This window comes from Melanotaenia boesemani, chromosome 3 (assembly GCF_017639745.1).
Source record: "Melanotaenia boesemani isolate fMelBoe1 chromosome 3, fMelBoe1.pri, whole genome shotgun sequence".
Taxonomy (NCBI): domain Eukaryota; kingdom Metazoa; phylum Chordata; class Actinopteri; order Atheriniformes; family Melanotaeniidae; genus Melanotaenia; species Melanotaenia boesemani.
This window is the reverse complement of record NC_055684.1, coordinates 40,720,846-40,746,804: the sequence shown is the minus strand read 5'-3', so window position 1 is coordinate 40,746,804 and position 25,959 is coordinate 40,720,846. Positions and strand designations below refer to the sequence as shown.

General features: G+C 42.6%; 1 protein-coding gene across 3 annotated transcripts in view; it reads left to right on the top strand.

Moving 5' to 3' along the window:
• shq1 (SHQ1, H/ACA ribonucleoprotein assembly factor) overlaps nt 1-25,959 on the top strand; it is a 56,166-nt gene that overhangs the window by 5,129 nt on the left and 25,078 nt on the right. For all 3 annotated transcript variants that reach the window (XM_041980103.1, XM_041980101.1, XM_041980102.1), the window contains 6 exons: nt 747-907; nt 8,194-8,306; nt 10,056-10,153; nt 14,764-14,921; nt 17,421-17,474; nt 21,563-21,686. In XM_041980103.1, the coding sequence (XP_041836037.1) occupies nt 747-907; nt 8,194-8,306; nt 10,056-10,153; nt 14,764-14,921; nt 17,421-17,474; nt 21,563-21,686 (708 nt within the window). The remainder of the gene's footprint in view (nt 1-746; nt 908-8,193; nt 8,307-10,055; nt 10,154-14,763; nt 14,922-17,420; nt 17,475-21,562; nt 21,687-25,959) is intronic.

The window sequence follows — 25,959 nt, the reverse complement described above, 5'->3', positions numbered from 1 at the left end:
TTACACCGATAGCATCACGGTTGTCATGGCAACGTCCCAGCTGATCAAGCTGAAACTACGTCATTGTAGGAGTTTCTGAGTCGTATTCCGGCTTTAAATGGATCCAGCTTTCTTTGTGGGTTTTATTAACATCAACAGGTATCTGAGATGTGAACTTTAGGAACATTTAGAGCGACTCCGCTGGATGAAGCTTCATCAGGACATTTAAAAACTTTTTCTCTGTCCTGAGGGTTGTTTTTTTTCTCCCATCACAGCATTTCTGGCTCTGAATCTGGCAAACACCGGATTGTTCTGGTTCAGAAATGAATGTAGACGTGCCAGATAATTGTTTTTGTCAAGTAAATGCACCGTGTTTTGTTAAAAAAAAAAAAAGTTATCTGAGAACGTCTTTAATATTCAAGGAAAATAGGTGCTGTTACATAACTAGCTGTAAATTAATCCAAATTGAATGGAATCGATTTAATCTAAATCGAATTGAAATAGACTGCCGTGAATCGAATCGATTCAGGAAACCTGGCCCTAGTAAAACCTGGTGTGAGCAAAACAAAAAGCTTCCACATGGCATACATATTGGTTTTGCAAATTTTCCAAATTTGTCAATAGGAACACTCTTGGCAGGGATGTAACATTCCCAGATCCGGCTTCGGAGCTCTTGGTTAAATCAGACATAGACCTGAAATCGAACGCACCATTAGCTCAGCTTGGGGAAAAAAATTAACCTGGAATCCATTATTATTTCTCAAAAGAATGCACTGAAAGTGTAGGGGATGATGAAGAGGAAGATGAAGAAGACTTTGACTGGCAGGTTGAGCAGGAAGTTTACATGGAGAGGTCGGAGGAGCATATGAGGGCCTTGCAAAAATATGGTTTTGGAAATCAGCGATCCGGAGTGTTTGCACGGTTACAGGTAGGATCCATGAGAAAATACTCCCTGTAGATATGTAGTTTATACGACATGACTTTAAATCTGTAGTTTATACCACATGAATTTAAATTTGTAGTTTATATGACATGAATTTAAATCTGTAGTTTCTACGACACGACTTTAAATCTGTAGTTTATACCACATGAATTTAAATCTGTAGTTTATACGACATGAATTTAAATCTGTAGTTTATACAACATGAATTTAAATTTGTAGTTTATACGACATGAATTTAAATCTGTAGTTTCTATGACACGACTTTAAATCTGTAGTTTATACCACATGAATTTAAATCTGTAGTTTCTACGACATGACTTTAAATCTGTAGTTTATACGACTCGACTTTAAATCTGTAGTTTATACGACTTCATTTTAAATCTGTAGTTTATACGACATGACTTTAAATCTGTAGTTTATACGACATGACTTTAAATCTGTAGTTTATACGACATGACTTTAAATCTGTAGTTTATATGACTCAACCTAAATCCGTTGTTTATATGACTTGACTTTAAATCCGTAGTTTATACAACTCTGCTTTAAATCCGTAGTTTATACGACTCAACTTTAAAGCCGTAGTTTATACGACATGACTTTAAATCCGTAGTTTATACGACTTGACTTTAAATCTGTAGTTTATGCGACAACTTTAAATCTGGACTTTTCACAAAAAAACTTTAAATATCTAGTTTATATGACAAGACTTTAAATATTTAGTTCATATGACACGACTTTAAAAGTGTAGTTTATACGAATTGACTTTAAATATGTCATTTATGGCACAACTTTAAATCTGTAGTTTATACGACATGACTTTAAATCTGTAGTTTATATGACTCGACCTTAAATCCGTTGTTTATATGACTTGACTTTAAATCCGTAGTTTATACGACTCTGCTTTAAATCTGTAGTTTATACGACATGACTTTAAATCTGTAGTTTATACGACATGACTTTAAATCTGTAGTTTATACGACATGACTTTAAATCTGTAGTTTATACGACTTGACTTTAAATCCTTAGTTTATATGACATGACTTTAAAATGTAGTTTATATGAATAAACTTTAAATATGTAGTTTGACCTCTTAATTCCTACCTAATTTTGTAATATTTTCTGTCTGTTGACATTACTAAGTTTGAAAGCTTATACCTCAATGATTACTGGGTCAAAATTATTCAAAGACCTATTTTAGTATGTGGCTAAAATATAACTTGACATACATCAAGTAACATTTAGTTGAAAACCTTTTTTTCTCATGCATTTTTTTTTTTTTGTACCCATTATTGAATAAATATAACTTGAAGGTGTTCTATGCCAGAAACATATTTACTACATATCCTCAACATGTTGTCAACCACCCCTGGCTGCAGTGTTAGGTTTCTAGGTAGAACCTTATGGGAGCTATGGACATTTTAGTCTCACGTGACCAAACCTAATCTAAATTGTTCCAAATTCTGCCAAATGCTTTAAGTTATTTATGTGATACAGGAAACATTTCTAGGCCATTTGGTTGACAATAAAAGCCTTTTTGCTTTAAAAGAAAATAATTTTTGTTCAACTGAATTTCAAACAGGGATTTTTTTTTTTTCCAAACATGTGAACATCAACAACAAACTATATACAACAATATGAATATGAAAAACCAGAACTATTTACAAAGTCAATAAATATCACAGTCACCATTTACAAACATCAATAAGTCCCTTCTGTGTGTGCCGTCCCTTGGACATGTACTGCAACCAGCCGGGTCTGCAGTTCCGCCTTCCAGCTGTGGCTGCGTCTCCTTCTGCTGGTGCAAAATGTGGACATTAACAACTCTGATGTCCACAAAGTGAAAAAACAAAGTCTTGTACCACGTTTTGGTTTTATGAAGGACACTATAATAGCCAATGAGGGCATCTGACAGGTCGACACCACCCATGTGCTTATTATGTGCCTTCACAGTGGCAGGAACTGGCACATCCTTTCATAGACACTGTCCACTGACATCACATCTGCTAGGACTGGTGTCCGGGTCAAAATGGCGCTGTTTGAGGCGACATGCAGCAGCAGTGAGCAGTGAGAGCGTGTATGAATGGTGTCTCTTAGATTTATTTATTTATTCTAGTAGTTCTTTATCACAATGATGACTTACCATAGGTTGTTAGCTTTCTCTCTTGTGTGGATACTCTGTTTTGGCCCTTTGAGCGGACAAGGAGCGTTCCTTGGGACACGTCAGTATAGAAGGGAGGTTCTGCTGCTTCTCCAAGACACGGGGCTAGGAGCGGTGGACACCGCAGCCTTCCCGGCGGAGATTACCCGTCATCAGGATGCCTCTCGGGGGAACGGCGGCCAGGCTTCCAAGCCCACGTTCAGAGGGAGGGAGAGGGGCAGGCGAGGAGGGATTCGGCAGCGACTGAAACGTCAGGGCCACCGGAGAATTCCCCTGCCCTCGATCATTCTAGCAAACGTCCAGTCGCTTCGGAACAAAGTGGATGACTTGCAAGCAAATGCCAAGTTTCTCTCGGAATACAGGAGTGCATGCCTCATTGCTGTGACTGAAACGTGGCTTAAACAGCAGGATCTCCAGTCCGATTTGGAAATCGATGGCTTTGGTGGACCGCTGCGTCTTGACAGAGACCCCTCAGTGACGGGGAAATCACTGGGAGGGGGTCTCTGTTTATATGTCAATAAGAAGTGGTGTAACACTTCTAAAATCAGGGTCACAATGTACACTCCCGACATCGAACTTCTCTCCGTGTCCTTGCGTCCTTTTTACCTTCCGAGGGAATTCCCACAGATATTTATTACCTTGGTTTATATCCACCCGAGGGCAAATACTGCTAATGCTACACGGGTCATTACGGATACTATCCACAGACTTCAGAATATATCTCCGGATGCTCCATGCTTCATTATGGGGGATTTTAATAACTGTAGACTTGGGAAGTCACTCACGGGCTTTCAACAATATGTTACCTGTCCCACCAGGAACACGAGGTGCTTGGACCACTGTTACGGTTCCGTAAAGGGTGCTTATAAATCCTTTCAGAAGAGCACCTCTTGGCTCGTCAGATCATAGTGTGGTCTATTTATGTCCGACGTACAAAACGGTCCTGAAAGGAACTAAACCTGAGCAGAGGTTAGTTCCGGTCTGGTCAGAAGACTCCATTCAGTGTCTGCAGGACTGTTTCTCCTGCACGGACTGGGACTTGTTTACAGATACTTGTGCGGATTTGGATGAATTGACGGAAACTGTTACATCATATATCAAATTTTGTGAGGATTTGATTATTCCAAAGAAATTAATTTCTGTCTTTCCAAATAACAAGCCATGGGTGTCCAAATCTGTAAAAAATACTATCAACCAGAGGAATATCAGCTTTAATAGTGGAGATATTGCTCGCAGTAGGGAATTACAAAAACAGGCGAAACAGGAACTTAAAGCTGCAAAAATTGCATATAAAAATAAGGTACAATCCCTTTTAATGTCAGGAAACTCTCGGCCTGCATGGGATGGTGTTAAATCCATAATGGGCCTACAGGCTACCAGAGCCCCTATCTCCCTGGCGGGTATGTCAGATTCAGAACTAGCTGGTGATTTAAATAGGTTTTATAATCGCTTTAACTCTGATGATTTTAGTGAGGAAATGCTGGTATTTAGGGTTGCTCCCTCTGCACAGAGGGTCGTACCAGCAGTCATAAATGAGGATGTTGTTCTTAAACTTTTTAAGGGTGTGAAGGAGAGAAAAAGTCCTGGACCAGATAACATTGGGGGCAGACTGCTGAAAAATTGTGCAGAGCAATTGGCTGGCATTTTTACCTTTATTTTCAGTAAGTCAGTGCAGCTCTGCAGGGTCCCTCGTCTTTGGAAAGACTCCATTATTGTACCAGTGCCCAAAAATAAGAACCCCAGATCTCTGAATGATCTTCGCCCTGTTGCACTTACCTCCCTAGTCATGAAGACCCTGGAGAAGATGATAAAGGCTGAGATTTTGGGCTCAACTCAGGGCACCTTAGACCCTCTCCAGTTTGCATACAGAGCAGGGAGGGGTGTTAAGGATGCGGTGAATACCGTCCTCAGCCTGGTTCTTGGTCACCTGGAGGAGGCACAGACTTTGGCTCGTTTGCTTTTTGTTGATTTTTCTTCTGCGTTTAATTGCATTCAACCCCACATTTTAGCCCATCATCTTCTCAGCGCGCACAACCTCGACAAGGGTTTAGTGAGCTGGTTAGTCGATTTTTTAACAAACCGACCACAGAGGGTGAGAGTAAATGGTGTTTTATCAGATGTGCTTTTATCCTCCACAGGCTCGACCCAGGGTTGCGTCCTTTCACCACTTTTATTTATTTTATACACAAATGAGTGCAAGAGTCAGCATCCAAACAATCATATTGTCAAGTTTGCTGATGACACAGTGATCGTGTCATTACTTAATTCCCTGGACACAGATCACGGCCCGGTGGTGAAGGATTTTATTGATTGGTGTGAAAGCTCATTTTTAAGTATTAATACTTTTAAAACAAAAGAAATGTTGGTTGATTTCAGGAAGAACCCTCCACCAATCCAGCCTGTTTTAATTCACGGCCAGACAGTAGAAATGGTACAGCAGTACAAATACCAGGGCACCATCATTGACGATAAATTAACATTTGAGGCAAACACTGATGCTGTCTGTGCAAAGGTCCACCAGCGCATGTATTTGTATCGGAAATTGAGAAATTTTAATGTGGACACCACTTTCATGAAGATGTTTTATTCTTGTTTTATTGAATCTGTTTTAACTTTCTCTTTTATCTGCTGGTTTGGGTCTCTGACTTTGAAAGATAAAAATAGATTAAATAGCATCATTAAAAGATGCTGCAAGTTAGCAGGGGTCAGCTTCACTGAGCTCTCTGTCCTGTATAGAAACAGAGTCATTAGGAAAGTTAGAGCTGTCGCTGCTGACCCGACCCATCCCCTGTTCCATGAATACAGGCTGTTACCCTCAGGTCGCCGGTATGCTATGCCACGGTGCCGGACAAATAGACTAAAAAATTCATTTATTCCGGCTTCCATTGGCTTAATGAATAGTGGGTGTTTAAATTAACCTGTGTGATGTTGTTGTTTTGTTTTGTTTGCTTGTTTTATTTTTAAATTGAATGTCGTCATTTTCATTGTCATTGCTGGCTGCACAACAAATTGCCCCTCAAGGGGATAATAAAGTTTTCTAATGTCTAATGTCAGCTTCCTTCAGTCTTCTGAGGACTGAATTACCAGTGGATGCTTTGTGAATGGTGGAGCACATGACCACCTCCCGTGTGTCCATCCACTTCACAAAGAGCATGCTGCCGTCTCGGATCCACTTCATTGTTCCACGTGTACACGCCTCTTTACACGCGTACACGCCTCTTTACACGCGTACACGCCTCTTTACACGCGTACACGCCTCTTTACATGTGTACACGCCTCTTTACATGTGTACACGCGTACAAGCCTCTTTACACGTGTACACGCCTCTTTACACGTGTTGACGCCTCTTTACACGTGTACACGCGTACAAGCCTCTTTACACGCGTACATGCGTCTTTACACGCGTACACGCCTCTTTACACGTGTACATGCGTACACGCCTCTTTACACGTGTACAAGCCTCTTTACATGTGTACACGCCTCTTTACATGTGTACACGGCTCTTTACACGTGTACACGCGTACAAGCCTCTTTACACGCGTACACGCCTCTTCACACGCGTACACGCCTCTTTACACGTGTACAAGCCTCTTTACACGTGTACACGCCTCTTTACATGTGTACACGCCTCTTTACACGTGTACACGCGTACAAGCCTCTTTACACGCGTACACGCCTCTTTACACGTGTACACGCCACTTTACATGTGTACACGCCTCTTTACACGTGTACACGCGTACATGCCTCTTTACACGTGTACAAGCCTCTTTACACGTGTACACGCCTCTTTACACGTGTACACGCGTACAAGCCTCTTTACACGTGTACACGCGTACACGCCTCTTTACACGTGTACAAGCCGCTTTACACGTGTACAAGCCTCTTTACACGTTGTAACGGGAGAGCGTGTTGTGGTACGGGGAATTAGCTCAGTTAGCCGGATAAAGCTGCCACAAGGTTGACAAACTCACAGCGACACTGGTACTGAAGATTCCACAGTGCGTGCTCTTTAATTAAAGGACATTCGTCAACCATATAAAGCCCGGTTGGACGGCTACTGTCTCATCATACATAAATAAAACAGCGCCACACAACTTGTTCGTCACAACAAATGGGAAAAAGAAAGGAAAAGAGCCGAGCTCCCAAAAATGTCCCTCTGCAGTCCAAGCGTTCGCAAGACGATCTCTCTTCTCGAAGTATCTTGCTGACTTCATCATTAGAAGGCGACCAAAAAAAGTCTTAAGGGGCCATTCCACAATTACAACTGTTACAACGTGTACACGCCTCTTTACACGTGTACACGCGTACAAGCCTCTTTACACGTGTACACGCGTACAAGCCTCTTTACACGTGTACAAGCCTCTTTACACGTGTACACGCCTCTTTACACTTGTACACGCATACAAGCCTCTTTACACGTGTACAAGCATCTTTACATGCGTACATGCCTCTTTACATGCGTACACGCCTCTTTACACTCGTACACGCCTCTTTACACGCGTACAAGCCTCTTTACACGCGTACAAGCCTCCTTACACGTGTACAAGCCTCTTTACACGTGTACACGCCTCTTTACACTTGTACACGCATACAAGCCTCTTTACACGTGTACAAGCATCTTTACATGCGTACATGCCTCTTTACATGCGTACACGCCTCTTTACACTCGTACACGCCTCTTTACACGCGTACAAGCCTCTTTACACGCGTACAAGCCTCCTTACACGTGTACACGCCTCCTTTCACGTGTACACGCCTCTTTACACGTGTACACGCCTCTTTACTTATTCATGTTTATAATAATCATGGTAAAAAAAAAAAACTCACGCCCTAACTTCATATTGTGACTACACCTGTAGTTTTTACAAGACTTTACATATGTAGTTTATAGACACAATCTTAAATCTGTAGTTTATACGGCACTACTTTAAATCTGTTTTATATAACACAACTATAAATCTGTAGTTTATACGAGTCATGTGTAAATCTGTAGTTCATACTGCATGACTTTACATCAGTAGTTTACCCAACAGGACTTTAAATGTGTAGTTTAAACATGACTGTACATCCATAGTTCATAAGACATGACATAAACGTGCTGTGAACTGCACAGGAAGAACTCTGTGATGTGATCGATGTGACGAACCCGGAAGGAACGTCAGCAGCAGAGAGGCGCCTTGCTCGGCTCCAAGCAGAAGCATCAGCGTTTTCTCCCGACCATTACTTGTGAGTTAAACTAATGTTCTGTAATAAGTACATGGATGAGAATTTGAGGTGAACTTGAAGGAGACGTAAGTGTCATAAAGTTACAGGTATAAAGGAGTATTTATGAGTCGGATTGTAAAATTGTATGGGTATGTATGTGTATAAGGACACGCTAAAGTTCCATGGGGGGTACTTGGAGTATTATTTTCTTGGTCCTCGTGTTGCATTCTGGTAGTTGGAAGCAACTATAATATTATTAGATTATAGTTCTCGATATGATGCAATCTGTATGTGTTTATATGTATGTATATATGGGTAAATGGGTGTATGTGTGTGAACATATGTGTGTGTGTGTGTGTGTGTGTATGTATATGTGTAAATGGGTGTTTGTGTATATATGTGTGTGTATAGATATTATATATATATATATATATATATATATATATATGTATATGTATTAGGGCTGGGCGATTAATCGATTAAATCGATAAATCGAATTTTGCATTTCTGGAGATTTATTTTTATGAAAATCGGGATTTTTTTTCCATAGTTAGCAGCAGACTTAGCCTTCCCTCCACACCAGCACGGTGTTAGTCTGACAGATTTTCAGTGAAGTGACCCTTCACTCACGCCTGGGATTTAGCTGTGCATATAACTGCAGTGAGAAATGCTGCTCTGTACGAGATGCAGAAGTCAACTTAACCCTCAAACCCTAGTAAAGAGACAACCTTCATCAGGGGAATTATTCCTGCTGTGGATCCTGTACGATAAGGATCCAGATGGAAAGAGATCATGGATGCATTGTGTCGCATATTTCTATGTAAGATATGAAGTCGTTTATATGGTGGATAAGCTACGACATTATATGCTTTATTTTTGCTGGCATTCATCTATATAAACAAATAAATGTTTTTAATAAGTTTATGTTTGTAAAAGAAAAGAAAAAAAATCGATTAAAATCGGAAATCGGATTTGGTTATAAAAAATCGGAGATTTTATTTTTAGACCATATCGCCCAGCCCTAATATGTGTGTGTGTGTATATATATATATATATATATATATATATATATATATATATATATGGGTGTGTGTGCGTATATATATATGTGTGTGTGTGCGTATATATATATATGTGTGTGTGTGCGTATATATATATATATGTGTGTGTGTGCGTATATATATATATATGTGTGTGTGTGCGTATATATATATATGTGTGTGTGTGTGTGTGTGCGTATATATATATATGTGTGTGTGTGTGCGTGTGCGTATATATATATATATATATATATATATATATATATATATATATATATATATATATATAATATTGGTGTGTGTGTATATATATATGTGTGTGTATGTATGTATATGTATGCGTGTGTGTATGTATGTATGTATACGCACAGGTGCACATTATACACATATGTGGGTATATATGTACATGCATATGTATATATGTGTGTCTGTGTACATATTGTATGGTTGTGTATATGTATGTATGCATATATGTATAAAATTATAGTTTCCTTTCTTAAATCCAGAAGTTGGGAAGCGGGATGGATGTACAGAGTAATTATTAATTATGGGTGAAGGGGTAGGAATAAATAAGTTTACTTCTCCCCACCTCTTTTCAGACATGTCACTGAGGTTCAGTTATGTTGTTGAGTATATGTATGTTTTGGTGGAATTAATTTGATCTGTCTGAATAAACATAAACGTAATAAACAATCCTTACCTTGCCGATAACGTCCATGTGCTGTTACAGGGCTGATTTGTTTGAGGATGATGAGATTAAAGTGCTGCTGAAGTTCAAACCGTGGTGGACGAAGCTGAGCTCTTCTACAAAGGAAGATGGGGAATCTGGTGAGTCTTAAAACACCACCTGGAGACTTCAATGTTATTGTACCAGGTCTGAGACCCTTTCTGATGTCCTGGGTATGAGACGCTCTCTGATATACATCCATGCTCCATCCATGTCAAACAGAACCTGGGAACGGGTTTCTGGTCGGGACTCCAAGTGGGCTAGTTTTTCTGTGTGAACATGTGATCCACTCCAGATGGTGTGATCCAGATCCAGGATGGATGGAGAGTCACATCTGAGACTGAAGCTAGAAAGATGGATCTATCCATCCAGGTATCACAGCGTCCTTCTCATCGGCATCGATATGTTTAATGTTGTGATTTCCAGTACTGTGCACGTATAAGAGAGCCGAGACAGCGTGATGGGACCACGGGACATTTTTACGGCTGTAACTACCAGTTCACCTGGAGCTGCTTCACTGGAAAGTTCTGATTGAAACTCCCCCAGTTCTAGTCTGACGTTGATGCACCTCAGAAAAGCAGAGATATGATGGTTTGATTTTGATAAGTATTTATCCAGGTGTAAAAGTGAGATGGACAGGGTGGAAAAAGTGGTGTTTGCTGGTTTTATTGAAAGAAATACTTTCTTCTAGTCAGGTTTGACAATGATCTGCCCAAAATTTTATTAAAATAGTTTAAGTTGGAAACTAATTAGGTGATAGAGCTGAGACTGTGCTGGCAGGGGGATACCAAATGAGTGGTAAACATTTTTATGTGGTTTTTAAAAGTTTTGAAACAACTAAATGAGTCTGGGGCCCTTCAGGTTATCAGGACGAAGCTAAAGTGACATTTCTGGTAATGAAGCCCTTTTACAACGAAAGCTGCCACCACTTTTCAAAATAATATATTTTCACGTGGAACCAACCACCTTCCTGCATGGAAATCTTCTATGTGCAACATGTTTACCAGGAAACTGGATCTTTGCCTTTGTGTTGGCCCGACTCCCACATGCTTCTCTGACACAAGTCTTTTCACTGTACCGTCCTCTAGAGAAGACAGACATCGGCTCATTGCCGCTAAGCTCCCTGATAACGTGCCAGGGGGCTCTTCAGCAGGAAAGACACTTGCCCTTACAAGGGGGATTGAACCTGCTCCCTCACTGATCACTGCATCGCTCTGTTGTCTGTCGGGCCAGTTTAAACAAGCACAAATGAGAAAGCTGAGGCTGTCGGGTTGGAGCGTGGTTTGTTGCCCCCAACCATTTCAGATCAACAGCTTATTTATGTAGAGACCACACTCAGAGCTACAGGTTCTTCATTCAGATTGTCCCGAAGGTCCTGAGGGTTAATTTAATACTGCTGTTCAGCTCTTCTAACAGCCCGTTGATTACAGTGTTTATGCAGGTGCATGGCTACAGCGAACAAGTGCAGCACAGAGCGCCACATGGAGAAATTTAGATTAACTTTATAACATAATCCCTGGACGGAGGGCTGTCAGTAACATGTTCACCAGAGTGAGGGTCCGACCGGTGGCCAGTCGACACGTTTTCACCAGAGCGAGGGTCAGACCGGTGGCCGGTTGACACGTTTTCACCACAGCGAGGGTCAGACCGGTGGACGGTCGACACGTTTTCACCACAGCGAGGGTCCGACCGGTGGCCGGTCGACACGTTTTCACCACAGCGAGGGTCCGACCTGTGGCCGGTCGACACGTTTTCACCACAGCGAGGGTCCGACCGGTGAACAGTGTTGGTCGGAGGCTTTAGCGACTTCTCAGTTCTAGAAAATGCTTGTGGTTTTAATTGTTTCCATATATTTCTGGAGGAAGTCCGAGTCTTCTGTGTGGGGTTTTAGGGCCCCTTTCCTGCTCCAGTCTAATATCTCTCCAGACAGATGGATTTGGACGGTGTGCTAATGTTGTAGAAAGTGGCCTCTTTGTGTCAGGACCAGCCCTCTGACAGGTCACAGCCGTCCTCTGAAGGTCTGTATTCACCCACCGAACAGCTCAGCCTCTCCCTCTGCTGGACTTTGTTCTGAACCAGTTCTCAGACACCACCCAGGTTTACAGTCTGAGCAGATTGATCATTAAATGTGTCCTTTGATTTGATTAGTGATCACAGTGTGTATAACTCATAGTCTGACCTCTAGTATTGGGGATATTCTGGGAGCAAGGTTTTGAAGCATGTGTGCTTCATGCCATCAGGCCATCTGGACCTGCAGAGAGCAGCGACGAGCCAGGACGCCGTTCCAGCTGGAAGAATTAGGTCAGAAATTAATTTCGAATCAGCTGAAGCATCCTGCTAATGCCCACTAGAATTAACTGGCTCCATAATTCAGATGAATGACTGTGATAGTGTTTAATCTCAGGTCTGCTGAGTTAATGGACTAAATAAAACTAAATATGTTGGATGAGACTGACTCTGCTGCTGTTCTGTCTGTGAACATTAGATTTTTGCTTTGGTTGTGCAACAACCTTCACTACCCAGAAACATCCACATGTACAATACTGTGCAGAAGTCTTGAAGCACCCCTCATTTCTTTGTAGATTGTCAGAAAAACAAGAAAGATGTGTTGAAGCGTCAGTAGAAACACATGAGAAGATAAAACAAGAAGCTTCATTCTCCAGACACGTTGAGGTCCGGGTTCTGGGGAGGATCCAGACACATTGAGGTCCGTGTTCTGGGGAGGATCCAGACACGTTGAGGTGTGGGTTCTGGGGAGGATCCAGACACGTTGAGTTGTGGGTTCTGGGGAGGATCCAGACACGTTGAGGTCCGGGTTCTGGGGAGGATCCAGACACGTTGAGGTCCGGGTTCTGGGGAGGATCCAGACACATTGAGGTCCGTGTTCTGGGGAGGATCCAGACACGTTGAGGTCCGGGTTCTGGGGAGGATCCAGACACGTTGAGGTCCGGGTTCTGGGGAGGATCACAGTGCAGATAATAGTTCTTTGTAAATCTTGTTGAGGGTCAGAAGATCTGATTTTAGGTCTGATATTATTGAACTAATCTTTGTGTGAAACTGTTTTTTCTTGGAATAAAAATGGAAAAAGTGATGAAACGTTTGCTCTTTGCTGGCGTAACTCTGGTTCTTAAGTGTGTTACACAGAAAAACACGTTCCTCTGTAAATGGTCCCAGAAACACTTTGAAAGACCTTCAGAAAACGTCTCAAGACCAGTTTGGAAGAATACAACCCAAAGAGAAAAGGAAAAGAGGAAAAGCTCAACGCTCTGCTTTCATTTTATTCCTGAATTCTTTGTGCCTCCTGGAATCTGTGTGTTTTAGAGGCAGTGTGTGTTTGGTCATGTCAGTGTTTAGCGCAGGTCTCAGCCCAGGCATTTATAATGTCCGCTTGGCTGTGCTCTGCAGCCACGCTGATCTCAGGTAGCCTCAGCACGGAGCTGAAATCTGATGTAATGCAGCAGGAATCTCCTTTACAGCAGAGCCAAGCTGCCAGTGCAGCCAGAGAGCTGGTGTGCTTGTTTAGCCCATGCACACTGTGCACATCAGGGGCTCATTCAGAGAGAAGAATTGCTTTTGATAGCCAAGCACCTGAAGGATCACTGCTGCTGAGGTTTAGATCAGCTCATTGGTTTCAGTGATGGTCATTGTAGGAATCGTTCTCAAAGCTGCATTCAGATCTTCCAGGAGACGTTCTGGTGGTGTTCCACTCAGCCTCTGTAATTGGCGTCGGGTTGCCTGGTGTTCATTTTTGCCATGATCTTATCTCTTAGGTCAGTCGCTGCCTCGCTTAGCGTGATTGTGCTTATTAGGGCTTCGTACCCAATCTCTGGATGGGGAGTTGTTGTTAACTCCCCCCTGACCTGGCGTCCTGGCTCCCCCTTGCCGTAGCATTTGTGTTGCACCTCATCAATCTCAAGCTGTGAGAGCAGTTTCCGTCTGTGGATGTTGGAACGTTGAGCTACTAGTTGTTTGGCAGTCAATGTTGATTGTGGGTTTCAAAGATTCCATATTTCCCACTTTCTCTGCATGTAACCCCTCTGACTAGGGTTACTGGAGTAGTAAGATTCCAACAGAGCCTTGTCCTCGCCTCTCGTCCATTTCCGTCTTGTTCCAGTAGCCCAGTTCTCGCCAGGGTGCTCTGGTTCCCCAGGTTCCTGTGTATATAAAGTCCAAAAACATAACACAGATGATGTCTCCCCGTGTCCACCTGACGGCATGAACACGAAAAAACGACTCCTCTACTTCAGAGGCAGAAGAAGTCCCGATTTATGCTTCATGCTTGTAAAATAGAAAATGTCTCACCTTTGCTGTCTGGCCTCAAAACTTCTATCCACCAGGATAAAAACGCATTTAGTTAAATAATAAAAAAAACTGTCTCATTGTCTACTGGGAGCAGTTTTCTTTCCATATATCACAATATTCTACCATCTGCATGGGCTTAGATGGAGGAAGAGGCCTGGATGCAGCCTCTGCGTGAAGTTCCTCTTGTTTCAGAGCCAGTAACAAGAAGCTTGAGAGGGAAAAAAAACTTTGTTAACGCACAATAAAATAATTAACAGCTTTAATGATTTAACGCATTAACGTGCCCAGCCCTGATACGTATACATATATACATACATATATATCCACATACATATGTACAAATGTATACATGCACATACCCAACATAAACCAAATAAAACAGACCTTCTAACTGCAGCTCTTGTTGCAGCTGCTGCCTTCACCGATGGAGACAAAGAGCAGCTGAGAAGGTTGACAAACCGCTCGTACCTGCTGGACAAGACGTCCCGTTACCAAGCATGGCTCGGCCTCGTGGACATCCTGCTGGCGTACGCCTATGACGTGCGCTCTACAGACGGGGAGCACAATGTGAGTATATGTGAAGAGGCCTCCTGCACAGGGCTCAGCTTTTAGACCTCCTTCCATTTTCTTTAAACATTACCAGCAGATCCCAGAGCTCAGTCCAGGGGCCTCATTTCCATAGCTGGTGTAGGAACAAAAACCAGCGTAGGCCAGTTCTTGTCGACTTCTGGGATAAATAAAACCCAAACTTGGTGGGAGAATGTCCCTCCCTCCACGGCTATTCTGAACTGCCATACCCACAAAATCTGGAGAAACAGGAAGCGGCAACACCAACATTGCAGAATAAACCAGAGATGATGTGAAACAAGAGACATTCAATCTGGTCTTCTTTCACACCACACGTTAGATATTAAAGCTGTTTGCAGACATGAATAAAGAGTCATGTTTGATGTTAATACTCCTGAGAAAACATCAGGATGCCCAGAGAAGCAGATGTTTGTTATGAACCAGAAGCTCAACCAGGAAAACATGTTCTGTCATTGTGGATCAAAACTTCCATTCAGGCTGAGTAGGGCGACAATCTGCTGTCAGCAGGTTCCACACATTAATAATCATTACTATTACATAACATGGTCCCCATGGGAACATGCTCCTTAGTCAGACTACAGTCCGGTGTTTCCACCTGTAGCTGTTCAGAACGTTGATGCCTCCCCAGAGCGTAAAGACGTACAACTTCTGATCTGGCAACGCTGGACCATATGGAGCCAGACTCTGGAGGGACCAGCAAGACTAAGCGCATGGCTCAGGACTCGATTCCGGCCGTCCTGTGCTGTGATGGTCCCAGACCTCTGCAATGGTCTGGGACTTCTGTGATGCTTTAAGGCCGGCGTTATAGAGACCACCAGCAGGAACCAGGCCGTACGGGGAGGAACCAGGCCATACAGGGAGGAACCAGGGGAGGCAAAGTGGAAATTCTCTAAATGTCCAGATCATGTGTGGTTCAACATGAGGCTCATTGGCCTGGGTCCAGTTACGGAGGCGACTGCTTCATCAGCAGGATCTGCTCCGTATCCGTTGTTGGAAACAAGGCTTCAGGTGGCTAATGGAAGTACCGGACCCGCGCTTCGTTCTGGTGTCTGCAGACGTCTTTCTGAACCAGTCTTCCCAGCATGCAGCAGCCAGTAAGAGAACAGGTGGAAAGTAGCTCCAGTCCTTCATTCTAAGCCCCATCAGAGCGGGACCAGACTGGAGGCTGGAGGTCTAGAAGTGATGCTACGCTAATGAAGCACGTATAGGAGTTTTATTTCTCCACAAAGCTTTTTAGTGGTGTCCCAGTTTTCCTCCAGACTTTATCTCCTGCAGCTCCTTGTCCACCTGGTTAATAGCAGTGATGGTGTCCCTCTGCACCTGCAGGACTTCCTCTGAGGACACAGCTGTTGCAGTGGTGGGTGGAGTCTCTGGCCTCAACCTCTCCAATCACAGCTGCAGCCCGCCCACCCAGCTGGAACACCCAGGAACTAGAAAGAAATATTATTTAACACTACCTGCTACCAGTCTCAGATGTATCTGTACATGTTCATTTTCTATATGAAGACAAAGGAATAAATGAGCCGATCCTCCTCTCTGGTGTCTTCCTCTGACACGGCGTTGACAGCATCTCCACCTGCTCCATCAAGGTAGCTGCAGGAAGAGAAGACAGAAAAGCCATTTCAGCACATTTTTATAAATCTCATTAATTTTCAGGCCTGAAGACTAAATCTGACAGAGATAACAAATCACCCACTTTACACTCACCGTCCTCTTCATCGGGTCCACCTTCTAGTACCGGGTCGTCCTCTTCATCAGGTCCACCTTCTAGTACCGGGTCGTCCTCTTCATCAGGTCCGCCTTCTAGTACCGGGTCGGACCTTTTTAATCCTGGTGTGCTAGATGAAGCAGGTGGTGGAAACCTTCCTCAGAGGTTTTCTCCATATTGACATGACAGCATCACACAGTTGCTGCAGGTTTGTCGGCTGCATCCATGATGAGAATCTCCCGTTCCACCACATCCCAAAGCTGCTCTACTGGACTGAGATCTGGTGGCTGTGGAGGTCGTGGAGTCCAGTGAACTCATCGTCATGTTCTAGAAAGCAGGTGGAGATGATTTGAGCTTTGTGACATGGTGCATTATCCTGCTGGAAGTAGCATCAGAAGATGCTGCTCTGGATATTTTCTCTTCTTCAGACCATTCTCTGGAAACCCTGAAGATGGTTGTGGGTGGAAATCCCAGTAAATACTCAGACCAACAACCGTGCCACGTTCAAAGTCTCTTAAATCCCCTTTCCCGGTCGTCTTCACCAAGACCACATGGCTACATACTGCCGTGTGACTGGCTGGTTGGAGATTAGTGTTAACAGGATGTAGAACAGGTGGAGGTGATGAAGTGGATGGTGAGTGTGTTTCAGATGTCTCAACCAGCTCAACTCTCTTGATTGCTTTTCTAATCGTGCCAGTTTTTACATTCCAGCCTGTTTCTGAGGTTTTAGTTTGATTGTGTTGTGATGCCGAGAGTTTCTTCCCCTGCAGGTGGAGTCAGCGTGGACCATCAGAAAACTCAGTGGGACTTTGTGCTGGTTGGAGGTATGTCACCTGTCACCTGTTCAACACCTGACCTGTTACCCTGATTTACACTGAAGTTTTCTGCCAAGAAACAAAAAATGTAAATCTGTTTTGAATTTAGTTCAGTTAATTTAGTTAACTTCTGAAGTCTAAAGAAATAATTTTCAGTTTCTCCACACGGTCGTGTAAATCCAAATCTAACTGGATGCAGATTACTTGGTGCACACTTGCGTCATGCTGTTGGGACGGCAAACCCAAACATGAGTGTACAGATAAGAGCGAAGGACACAGCAGAGAAGCGATCAACTGCCAGCTCTCCCCCCTCACCAGACCCTCTTCTCCACATCACCCAAGGTCTTAAAAGGATGTCTCTATCCAGGTCTGAACCCCAGCGACCACCATCTACCAAGAAATACAGGGCTCCCCCCCCTCCCCCTCCTCATCCTCCTATTAGATCATCTGTCCTGACCGAGCAGGGCATGGGAGGAGGTTCCCAGAGCAGCAGAATTCACAACAAAGATAACATGCCATGATGCATTCAGGGTCCTTGCTGTAGTTTTGCTACTACTGACAGCTGTTCTGAGATCAAGCCTGGACCCAGTAGGATTCCTGTGTTAGTTAGTAAAATAAGGAATCGAACACGGTCAGCTTGTGGGGTGAATCGATCTAATCTGTTAACTGTACCTTGTATAACTCAGAATACAACAGAGACCAGTGTAAACTTCATAAAGCTAGCTGTACTAAATGTTAGATCTCTGTCCAACAAGTCACTGTTAGTTAATGACTTCATCATTTCTCACAGTTTAGATTTTCTTTTTCTGACAGAAACATGGTTAACAGAAGACACAAGTGCTACAGTTCTTAATGAAACAGCACCCCCTCATTTTAGTTTCATGAATAAATGTCGAAACGGGAGGAAAGGGGGAGGAGAAGCTGCCTTATTTAAAGATTCATTCCAGTGTAAAGAAATGTCATTTGGTGATTTTACTTCTTTTGAATATCTTAGTTTTATTTTAAGGGGCATTCCTAAAATCCTATTTCTAATCATCTACAGACGTCCAGGACACTGTGTAAATTTTATTGATGAATTTTCTGAATTATTGTCGGTTATCTCTACTGATTGTAACCATTTCATCTTAACTGGGGATTTTAACATTCACATAGATAACATGACGGATGGTAATGTCAAGGAATTTTGTTCCATATTGGACATGTTTGGTTTGTGGCAACATATAAAACAACCGACCCACATTCGAGGTCACATTCTGGACCTGGTTATTTCAAAGGGTGTTGATATTTCTTCTGCTGCGGTCACTGACTTGGCCTTGTCTGACCATTTTTGTATTTTGTTTGATTTACTGATCACTCAGAATGTTCAACCAAGCTGCTTCTCCGTTAGGAAGAGGTACATTAATGAAAGAACAAGTGCTAAGTTTGTGGAGGCCATAGCTATGTTACCAACAACCAGTGCAGAGTCAGTTGATAGACTCCTGGATAATTTCAATCTGAAAATCTTGAATGTAATGGATGCTGTTGCACCGATAAGAATCAAGAGCAACTTGAGCAAACAGAAAACACCATGGAGAAACACCACTGTGGTTACCAGCCTAAAAAGAGAATGCAGAAAAACTGAGCGGAAATGGCGGAAAAATAAACTTCAAATTTACTATGAGCTGTACAAACAAAGCCTGCGTAACTATAACAATGAGTTGTGCAAGGCCAGAGAGCTGCATTTATCTGAAATGATTAACAGGAATGTCAACAATTCTCGCACTCTGTTTGCTATGATTGAAAACTTACAAATCCTCCTAAACAGATAAGCCCAGAGCTCCTTTCCACTGAGAAATGCAACCAATTTGCAAACTTTTTTAGCCAAAAAATTAAAACAATTAGGCAAAATATTAATTCCACACAGTCAAACAAGAAAATTAGTCTGTGTCTAAAACCCGGAAATAATTCTGATGTCATGTCACAATTTAAAATGGTGAATTTAAAAGTCCTACAAGAAACAGTTTGGCATTTGAAATCAACAACATGCACTCTGGACATGATACCATCCGACTTTTTAAAAACAGTTTTTACCTCAGTAGAAAGTGATCTCCTACTGATAGTTAACAGCTCGCTGGCATCAGGCATTTTTCCCAAGTCACTAAAGATAGCTGCTATTAAGCCACTCCTAAAGAAAAGGACTCTAGACGCCTCTGTAATGAACAACTATAGACCTGTCTCTAACCTCTCTTTTATTTCCAAGATTATTGAAAAAGTTGTATTTCACCAGCTTCATGACTTTTTAAATGAAAGTGGAAATCTTGATAAATTTCAGTCCGGCTTCCGACCTCATCACAGCACTGAAACAGCTCTGGTCAAAGTGTTAAATGACATTAGGTTGAATACCGATTCTGGTCAAGTATCAGTCCTGGTTCTGTTGGATCTCAGTGCTGCGTTTGATACTGTAGATCACAGAATCCTGTTGCACAGGCTGGAAAACTGGGTTGGACTTTCTGGAGCGGTCCTTAACTGGTTCAGGTCCTATTTAGAAGGCCGGAGTTATTTTGTTACGATCGGCAGCTATGAATCCGAGCGAGTGGCCATGACTTGTGGAGTCCCCCAGGGGTCAGTCCTTGGACCTCTTCTGTTCAACTTGTATATGCTCCCTTTGGGTAAAATATTACAAAACTATAGCATTAGTTATCAAAGTTATGCAGATGATACACAACTTTATGTGTCTCTGTCACCAGACGACTGCAGTCCAATAGACTTATTGTGTCAGTGTCTGGAGCAAATAAACACCTGGATGAGGGAGAATTTCCTACAATTAAATGAAGACAAAACTGAGATTATTCTGTTTGGTAGCAAAGAGAAGAGAGTCAGCATTGGTAAACACCTGGAGACTCGGGCTCTTAAAATTACCAACCAAGTTCGTAACCTGGGAGTGTTGATAGACTCAGACCTGACTTTCAGCAGCCATATCAAAGCTGTCACTAAGACAGCTTTTTACCAGCTCAGAAACATCAACAGAATTAAAAGTTTAGTCTCCCAGAAAGACCAAGAGAAACTCATCCATGCGTTCATCTCCAGTAGACTGGATTACTGTAATGGTCTTTTAACAGGACTTCCTAAAAAGAGCATTAAACATCTGCAGCTCATCCAGAACGCTGCTGCTAGAGTTTTAACCAGGACTAAGAGATCTGAACACATCACACCAGTTTTGAAATCTTTACACTGGCTTCCAGTCAGTCACAGAATAGATTTTAAAACCCTTCTGATCATTTACAAATCCCAGAATGGTTTAGGCCCAGAATACATCTGTGATATGTTCAGAGAATATAAACCTAGCAGAGCTCTTAGATCCAAAGACTCTGGTCAACTAGTCCAGGCCAGAGTCCAGACTAAACATGGAGAAGCAGCATTTAGCTGTTATGCTGCAAACAAATGGAACAAACTGCCAGTGGAGATTAAACTTTCCCCAAATGTAGACATTTTTAAATCCAGGTTAAAAACTTTTCTTTTCTCATGTGCCTATGCATGAAATCTGCACGGTAACTTTTTTTTTTTTTTTTTTTTTTTTTTTTTTTTTTTTTTAACTTGCTTTTAATCATTTTAATGTAATTTATTATTTTATTGTGATTATGTGTTGATTATGTGTTGATGCCTTTTACTATTCTAAATATCTGTAATGTCTTTGTTTTATGTAAAGCACTTTGAATTGTCCTGTACATGAAATGTGCTATACAAATAAACTGCCTTGCCTTGCCTTGCCTAAACATCGTCATGGAAACGTTTGCTGTCTGAATATTATTTTAAAGATAAATTTGCTTTCGTGTGTCCTGAGAAACACTTCAGCCAGTAGGAGCTGCACCACCTTTCTGGTTCTGCCAATAAATCTCCATTTCCCTCCATCTCCACCCTTTATCTCCACCTCCACCTGTTACCTCCACCCTCTCCCTCCGTCCTCTACCTTCTCCATTGTTTCTATCAGAGAGTGATGGAGGTGTGGTAGTTAATTAAACTCCATCACCAGCTCAGATTGCAGCCTTGAAGGAAAGCAGCATGAATGAGTCCTGGTTGGAACTTTGTGTTTAACAGATTGGTGTTGTTGCATCCTGCAGACGTACGGCTCCCTAACAGAGGTCCTGCTGTCGTTTGGGAGGAGAGTTTTGTGCTACCCGCTCTACAGACACTTTGTTTTGGCCACCTCAGCCATCCGGGATACAGTAGAGATTTTTCAGGCAGGTGAGTTTTACACATTTCTAGTTTAACAGTAAAATGACAATAATCACCACAGTCCTCTCTCTGACATTTATCCTGCCAAGAAAAATTTGATTGTGTCCATAACATTCAAGTTAGATGTTCTCCATGTCAAGTTAGCGCGTCGGGTGGGTATGTTGGTTATCCGTAGTCCAGTAGAATAAAGGGTTGGACTCCGCCAAGGCTGCCCTTTGTCACCGATTCTCTTCATAACTTTTATGGACAGAATTTCTAGGTGCAGCCGAGGTGTTGAGAGGATCCGGTTTGGTGGCCTCAGGATTAGGTCTCTGCTCTTTGCGGATGATGTGGTTCTGTTGGCTTCATCGGGCCATGATCTTCAGCTCTCACTGGAGCGATTCGCAGCCGAGTGTGAAGCGGCTGGGATGGCTAGATAATACAGATTTATTTCTCACGTTCTGCCCACAGGACATCTGGTACCAACAGAAAGCCCAGTACCAGTGAGATGTCCTCCAGACTATCCTGGTCTGAATGGAGCCTCAGGCCAGTGAAACCACCTGAAGCCCGTAAAAGTCTGTAATAAGAATACATTTAGAGATAATTCAGCTTCAGCAGACTTTCTAGTTTTAATGTCCATCTCGGCCACACATGACATTATCTACCCTCAAAGGCCCAGCCCAGTAGAAGTGCAACAGACTCCAGTCGATCGTGGATAAACAGCCAATAACATCACCTGTAGCAGAGGAGGAACACAACCTTTTAAGTATGCAGATGACATGGTCCTGGTGGCCCACCTGACTGACACCCAGGCTCTGTTTGAGGCTCAGTCTGGTCCAAACCTTCTCTCACATGTATCTGGATCTCAGTATTGCCAAGACCAAGGAGCTGAGCTGTGGGGGCAGAGACAACTCTTCGTCACCTCCTTTCACACCCATCAGCATCCATGGCCAACAAGTGGAGCAGGTTACAGGTTTTAAATATCTAGGAACTGAAACTGACCCCTGCCTGTCCTTCGAACAACACGCTGATACAGTCTATAAAAAAGTCCAGTAGCGTCTCCACCTGCTCAGGAAACTCAGGGCTTTCTGTGTCATTAAAGACATTTTAACTGTGGTTTACAAGTCACTGATTGAGTCTGTCCTCACCCTCTGTATTACCTCCTGGTTTAGCCACCTCACTATCAAACAAAACAAAACTCAGCCGTGCAGCCAGTCAGGCCAGTAAAATAATAACCCCAAACACTGTCTGAGGCCTGGTACATGTAACGATTATAGGGCTGTTTTTGTCCCGATTTTACCTCTTCTCGACCTCGGACGGCAAACTTCTGATCCTCGTGAGATTTCCCTGTCCAATCATCATTTGGTCATCATTTGGTCTGAGGTTACGAGCTGATTTGTCCCAATAATCTGCTCCGAAACGGGTTGTAGCCGACAACTGGGAATATTGAACATGTTCAGTATTTCAGAGCCGATTTCTGAGGAACGCCGACGACTCGTGCATTCTGACTGCGTGGATGGTTACGTGGTACGGAATGTAGCCAATCAGAGAGCGAGCTGGCTGGGGAAAGTAAATAAAGTCCATGTTCACACCGTCTCCGGTCTGGTATTTTTTTCAGTTCTAGCTTTTTCTGTTAGTAGAGAGCAACATTTCCTCTTCCTCCTTCCTGACTTCAAGGTGGAGAGTTCCTGATGAAAATGAGCCTTTTGGCTAACCCTGGCATATTTACACTGATTTTTATCTTTGTTTCTTAATATGTGCTGTCCCTGTTAAATAAACACCACGTCTTCTTTAAGTCAGAACCAGACGTTGGTTTAAGGTTCTTTTTGCTCTGATGGTCTTGTTTAATATGATTGTTCTGGAATGTGTCTGGACAATGCCACAAGCTCTCCAGAGGTGGAGACCAGCTGTTTATATGCCAGATTGGAGAAATGCTGTGGTCAGAATGATGTAGAGCTGCTTATTTTTGGCTTATTTACATCCACAATTACCAGAATAAAATGTCAATGAAATCAGAATAGTTTATTTTTAATACTTTTCATCAAGTTAGTGACTGTAGGTCGACTCATTTCTCCACTTGTATTTAAATTCAGCTCCGCAGGTTCTGGCTTCAGGTATGTGTGGACATGTCAACGTGGTTTAAATGTAATATTCCTGTAATCCCTGCACTGTGTCTACTAGGTGACTTGAGTGACATTTAACATGGTAATTAACTCTGCACATATGATACACACAGCATTATGCATCGCAAAGAAAACTATCCTTGTGAACTGGAAAACCAAAAAATAATCTGTGTATTCAGCAGTTTAGGAATCTCTTAGTTGACCACATCAGTAGTGAGACAATGTCTGCCTCCTCAAAGAACTATTTAGCTGGATTTCATTCCCTCTGGTCCCCTGTGCTTAGCTCCATCACTTAGTGTAGGTGGAGGACTGTAACCTTGTCGTTTTGGGGGTTGGATAATGGCGGGGGCTGCCTGATGTCTGCGGTCCTTTTTCTTTCGGGTTCATTCTGCCATAAGAATATTCTGAGAAATTCATGAGCGACGGCTCTTAGATCCTCATTATTCGCTGGGACTGTATTTTGTTGTAGATTTGGTTGGATAGTATTTTTTAAGACTCTTACAGTCTTGTCAGTGTCACGTCAGGGTGGCCTACAAGTAGCAGAAGCCTTATCTCCAGCTACTCAGGAGCTAAAGCTAACTAGCCACTAAATACCTCCCTTCTCTACAGATAACTATTACGAGCTTCTACAGAAGATCAGCATGCTGGAAACAAAGATCCAGCGGCTTCAAGTGAACGCGCAAGTGATGGATTGTGTGGAAACGAAACAACTTTTCCATTAATAAAAAACAGTGGACAAGATCTTGCTAACACACAGCTAACATGGCTGGAAAGAAACAGCAGGACGGTGTAGAAGGTAATAACGTTCTTCACTGATGGTCCTCCTTGCCTACAGATAAACTTGCCTTACCTGTGTATTCTATCTGGATCCAGGAATCACTGCGTTCTGATTTCATTGACATTTTTCTGGTAATTGCAGGTGTAAATAAACAGCACTTATAAAGCTTGATGGTTTATTTACTACCAGAAATAAGCAACCCTCCAAACTGTTTCATACTCAACGGTGACATTTACCACCCTGAAAGCATGAAGTAAACAGTGTTTATTTTCCAGCAGGGGGTTGAACTAGACAAGACACAAAGAGCAACTACAAGCCGATCTCAAATCTTCCTTTTATAAGTAAGATCATTGAAAAAGTTGTTTTTCATCAATAAACAACTTTTTAACAAAAACAACTACTACGGTGTCTTCCTGTCAAGTTTTAGACAGCACCACAGCACCGAGATGCTCTGATCAAAGTCATTAATGACATATGTTTAAATATAGACGATGTCAGTCTTTGTCTTACTGGACCTCAGTGCTGCATTTGATACGGTCGACCACAATATATTACTCCCGACTGGAGAACTGGGTGGCCTCTCTGGTGCTGCACCGGTTTAAATCTTATTTAGAGAACAGGAAGTACTTTGTGTCAGTAGGTAACTTCACATCTGAACAGACAAGAATTATATGTGGAGTTCCCCAAGATTCCGTCCTGGGGCCTCTTCTGTTTAACATCTACATGCTCCCACTGGTACAGGTCATAAAGAACAACATTAGTTACCATAGCTACGCAGATGACAGACAGGTTTATATAACAATGTCACCAGGAGACCGAGGCCCCGTACAGGCTCTTGGTAAATGTATTCAGGAGATTAATGACTGGATGTGTCTGAACTTTCTCCAGTTAAACAAAAACTAAACTGAGGTGATGGTTTTTGGAGCCAAAGAGAAACTCTTAAAGGTCACCACAGAGCTTCAGTCTTTACACCTAAAAACCACCAACCAGGCCAGAAATCTGGGTGTAGTGATGGACTCAGACCTAAACTTTGAGAACCACATGAAGGGAACCACAAAGTCAGCCTACTATCAGCTTAAGAACATATCAAGGGTAAAAGATGTGATGTCTCAGCAGGACCTGGAAAAAACTAGTCCAGCTTCCATCTTTAGTCGGCTTGATTATTGTAACAGTGTTTTTACAGGTTCTACCTAAAACATCAGTCAGACACCTGCAGCTGATCCAGAACTCTGCTGCTCCAGTCCTCACTAAGACCAAAAAAAGTGGACCACATCAGTCCAGCTCTGAGGTCTTTACACTGGCTGCTGGTCCGTCAGAGGATAGACTTTAAAGTTCTGCTGCTGGTCTAGAAAGCTCTGAATGGTTTAGCACCAACATACATCAGACTTCTTGACCCAGTATG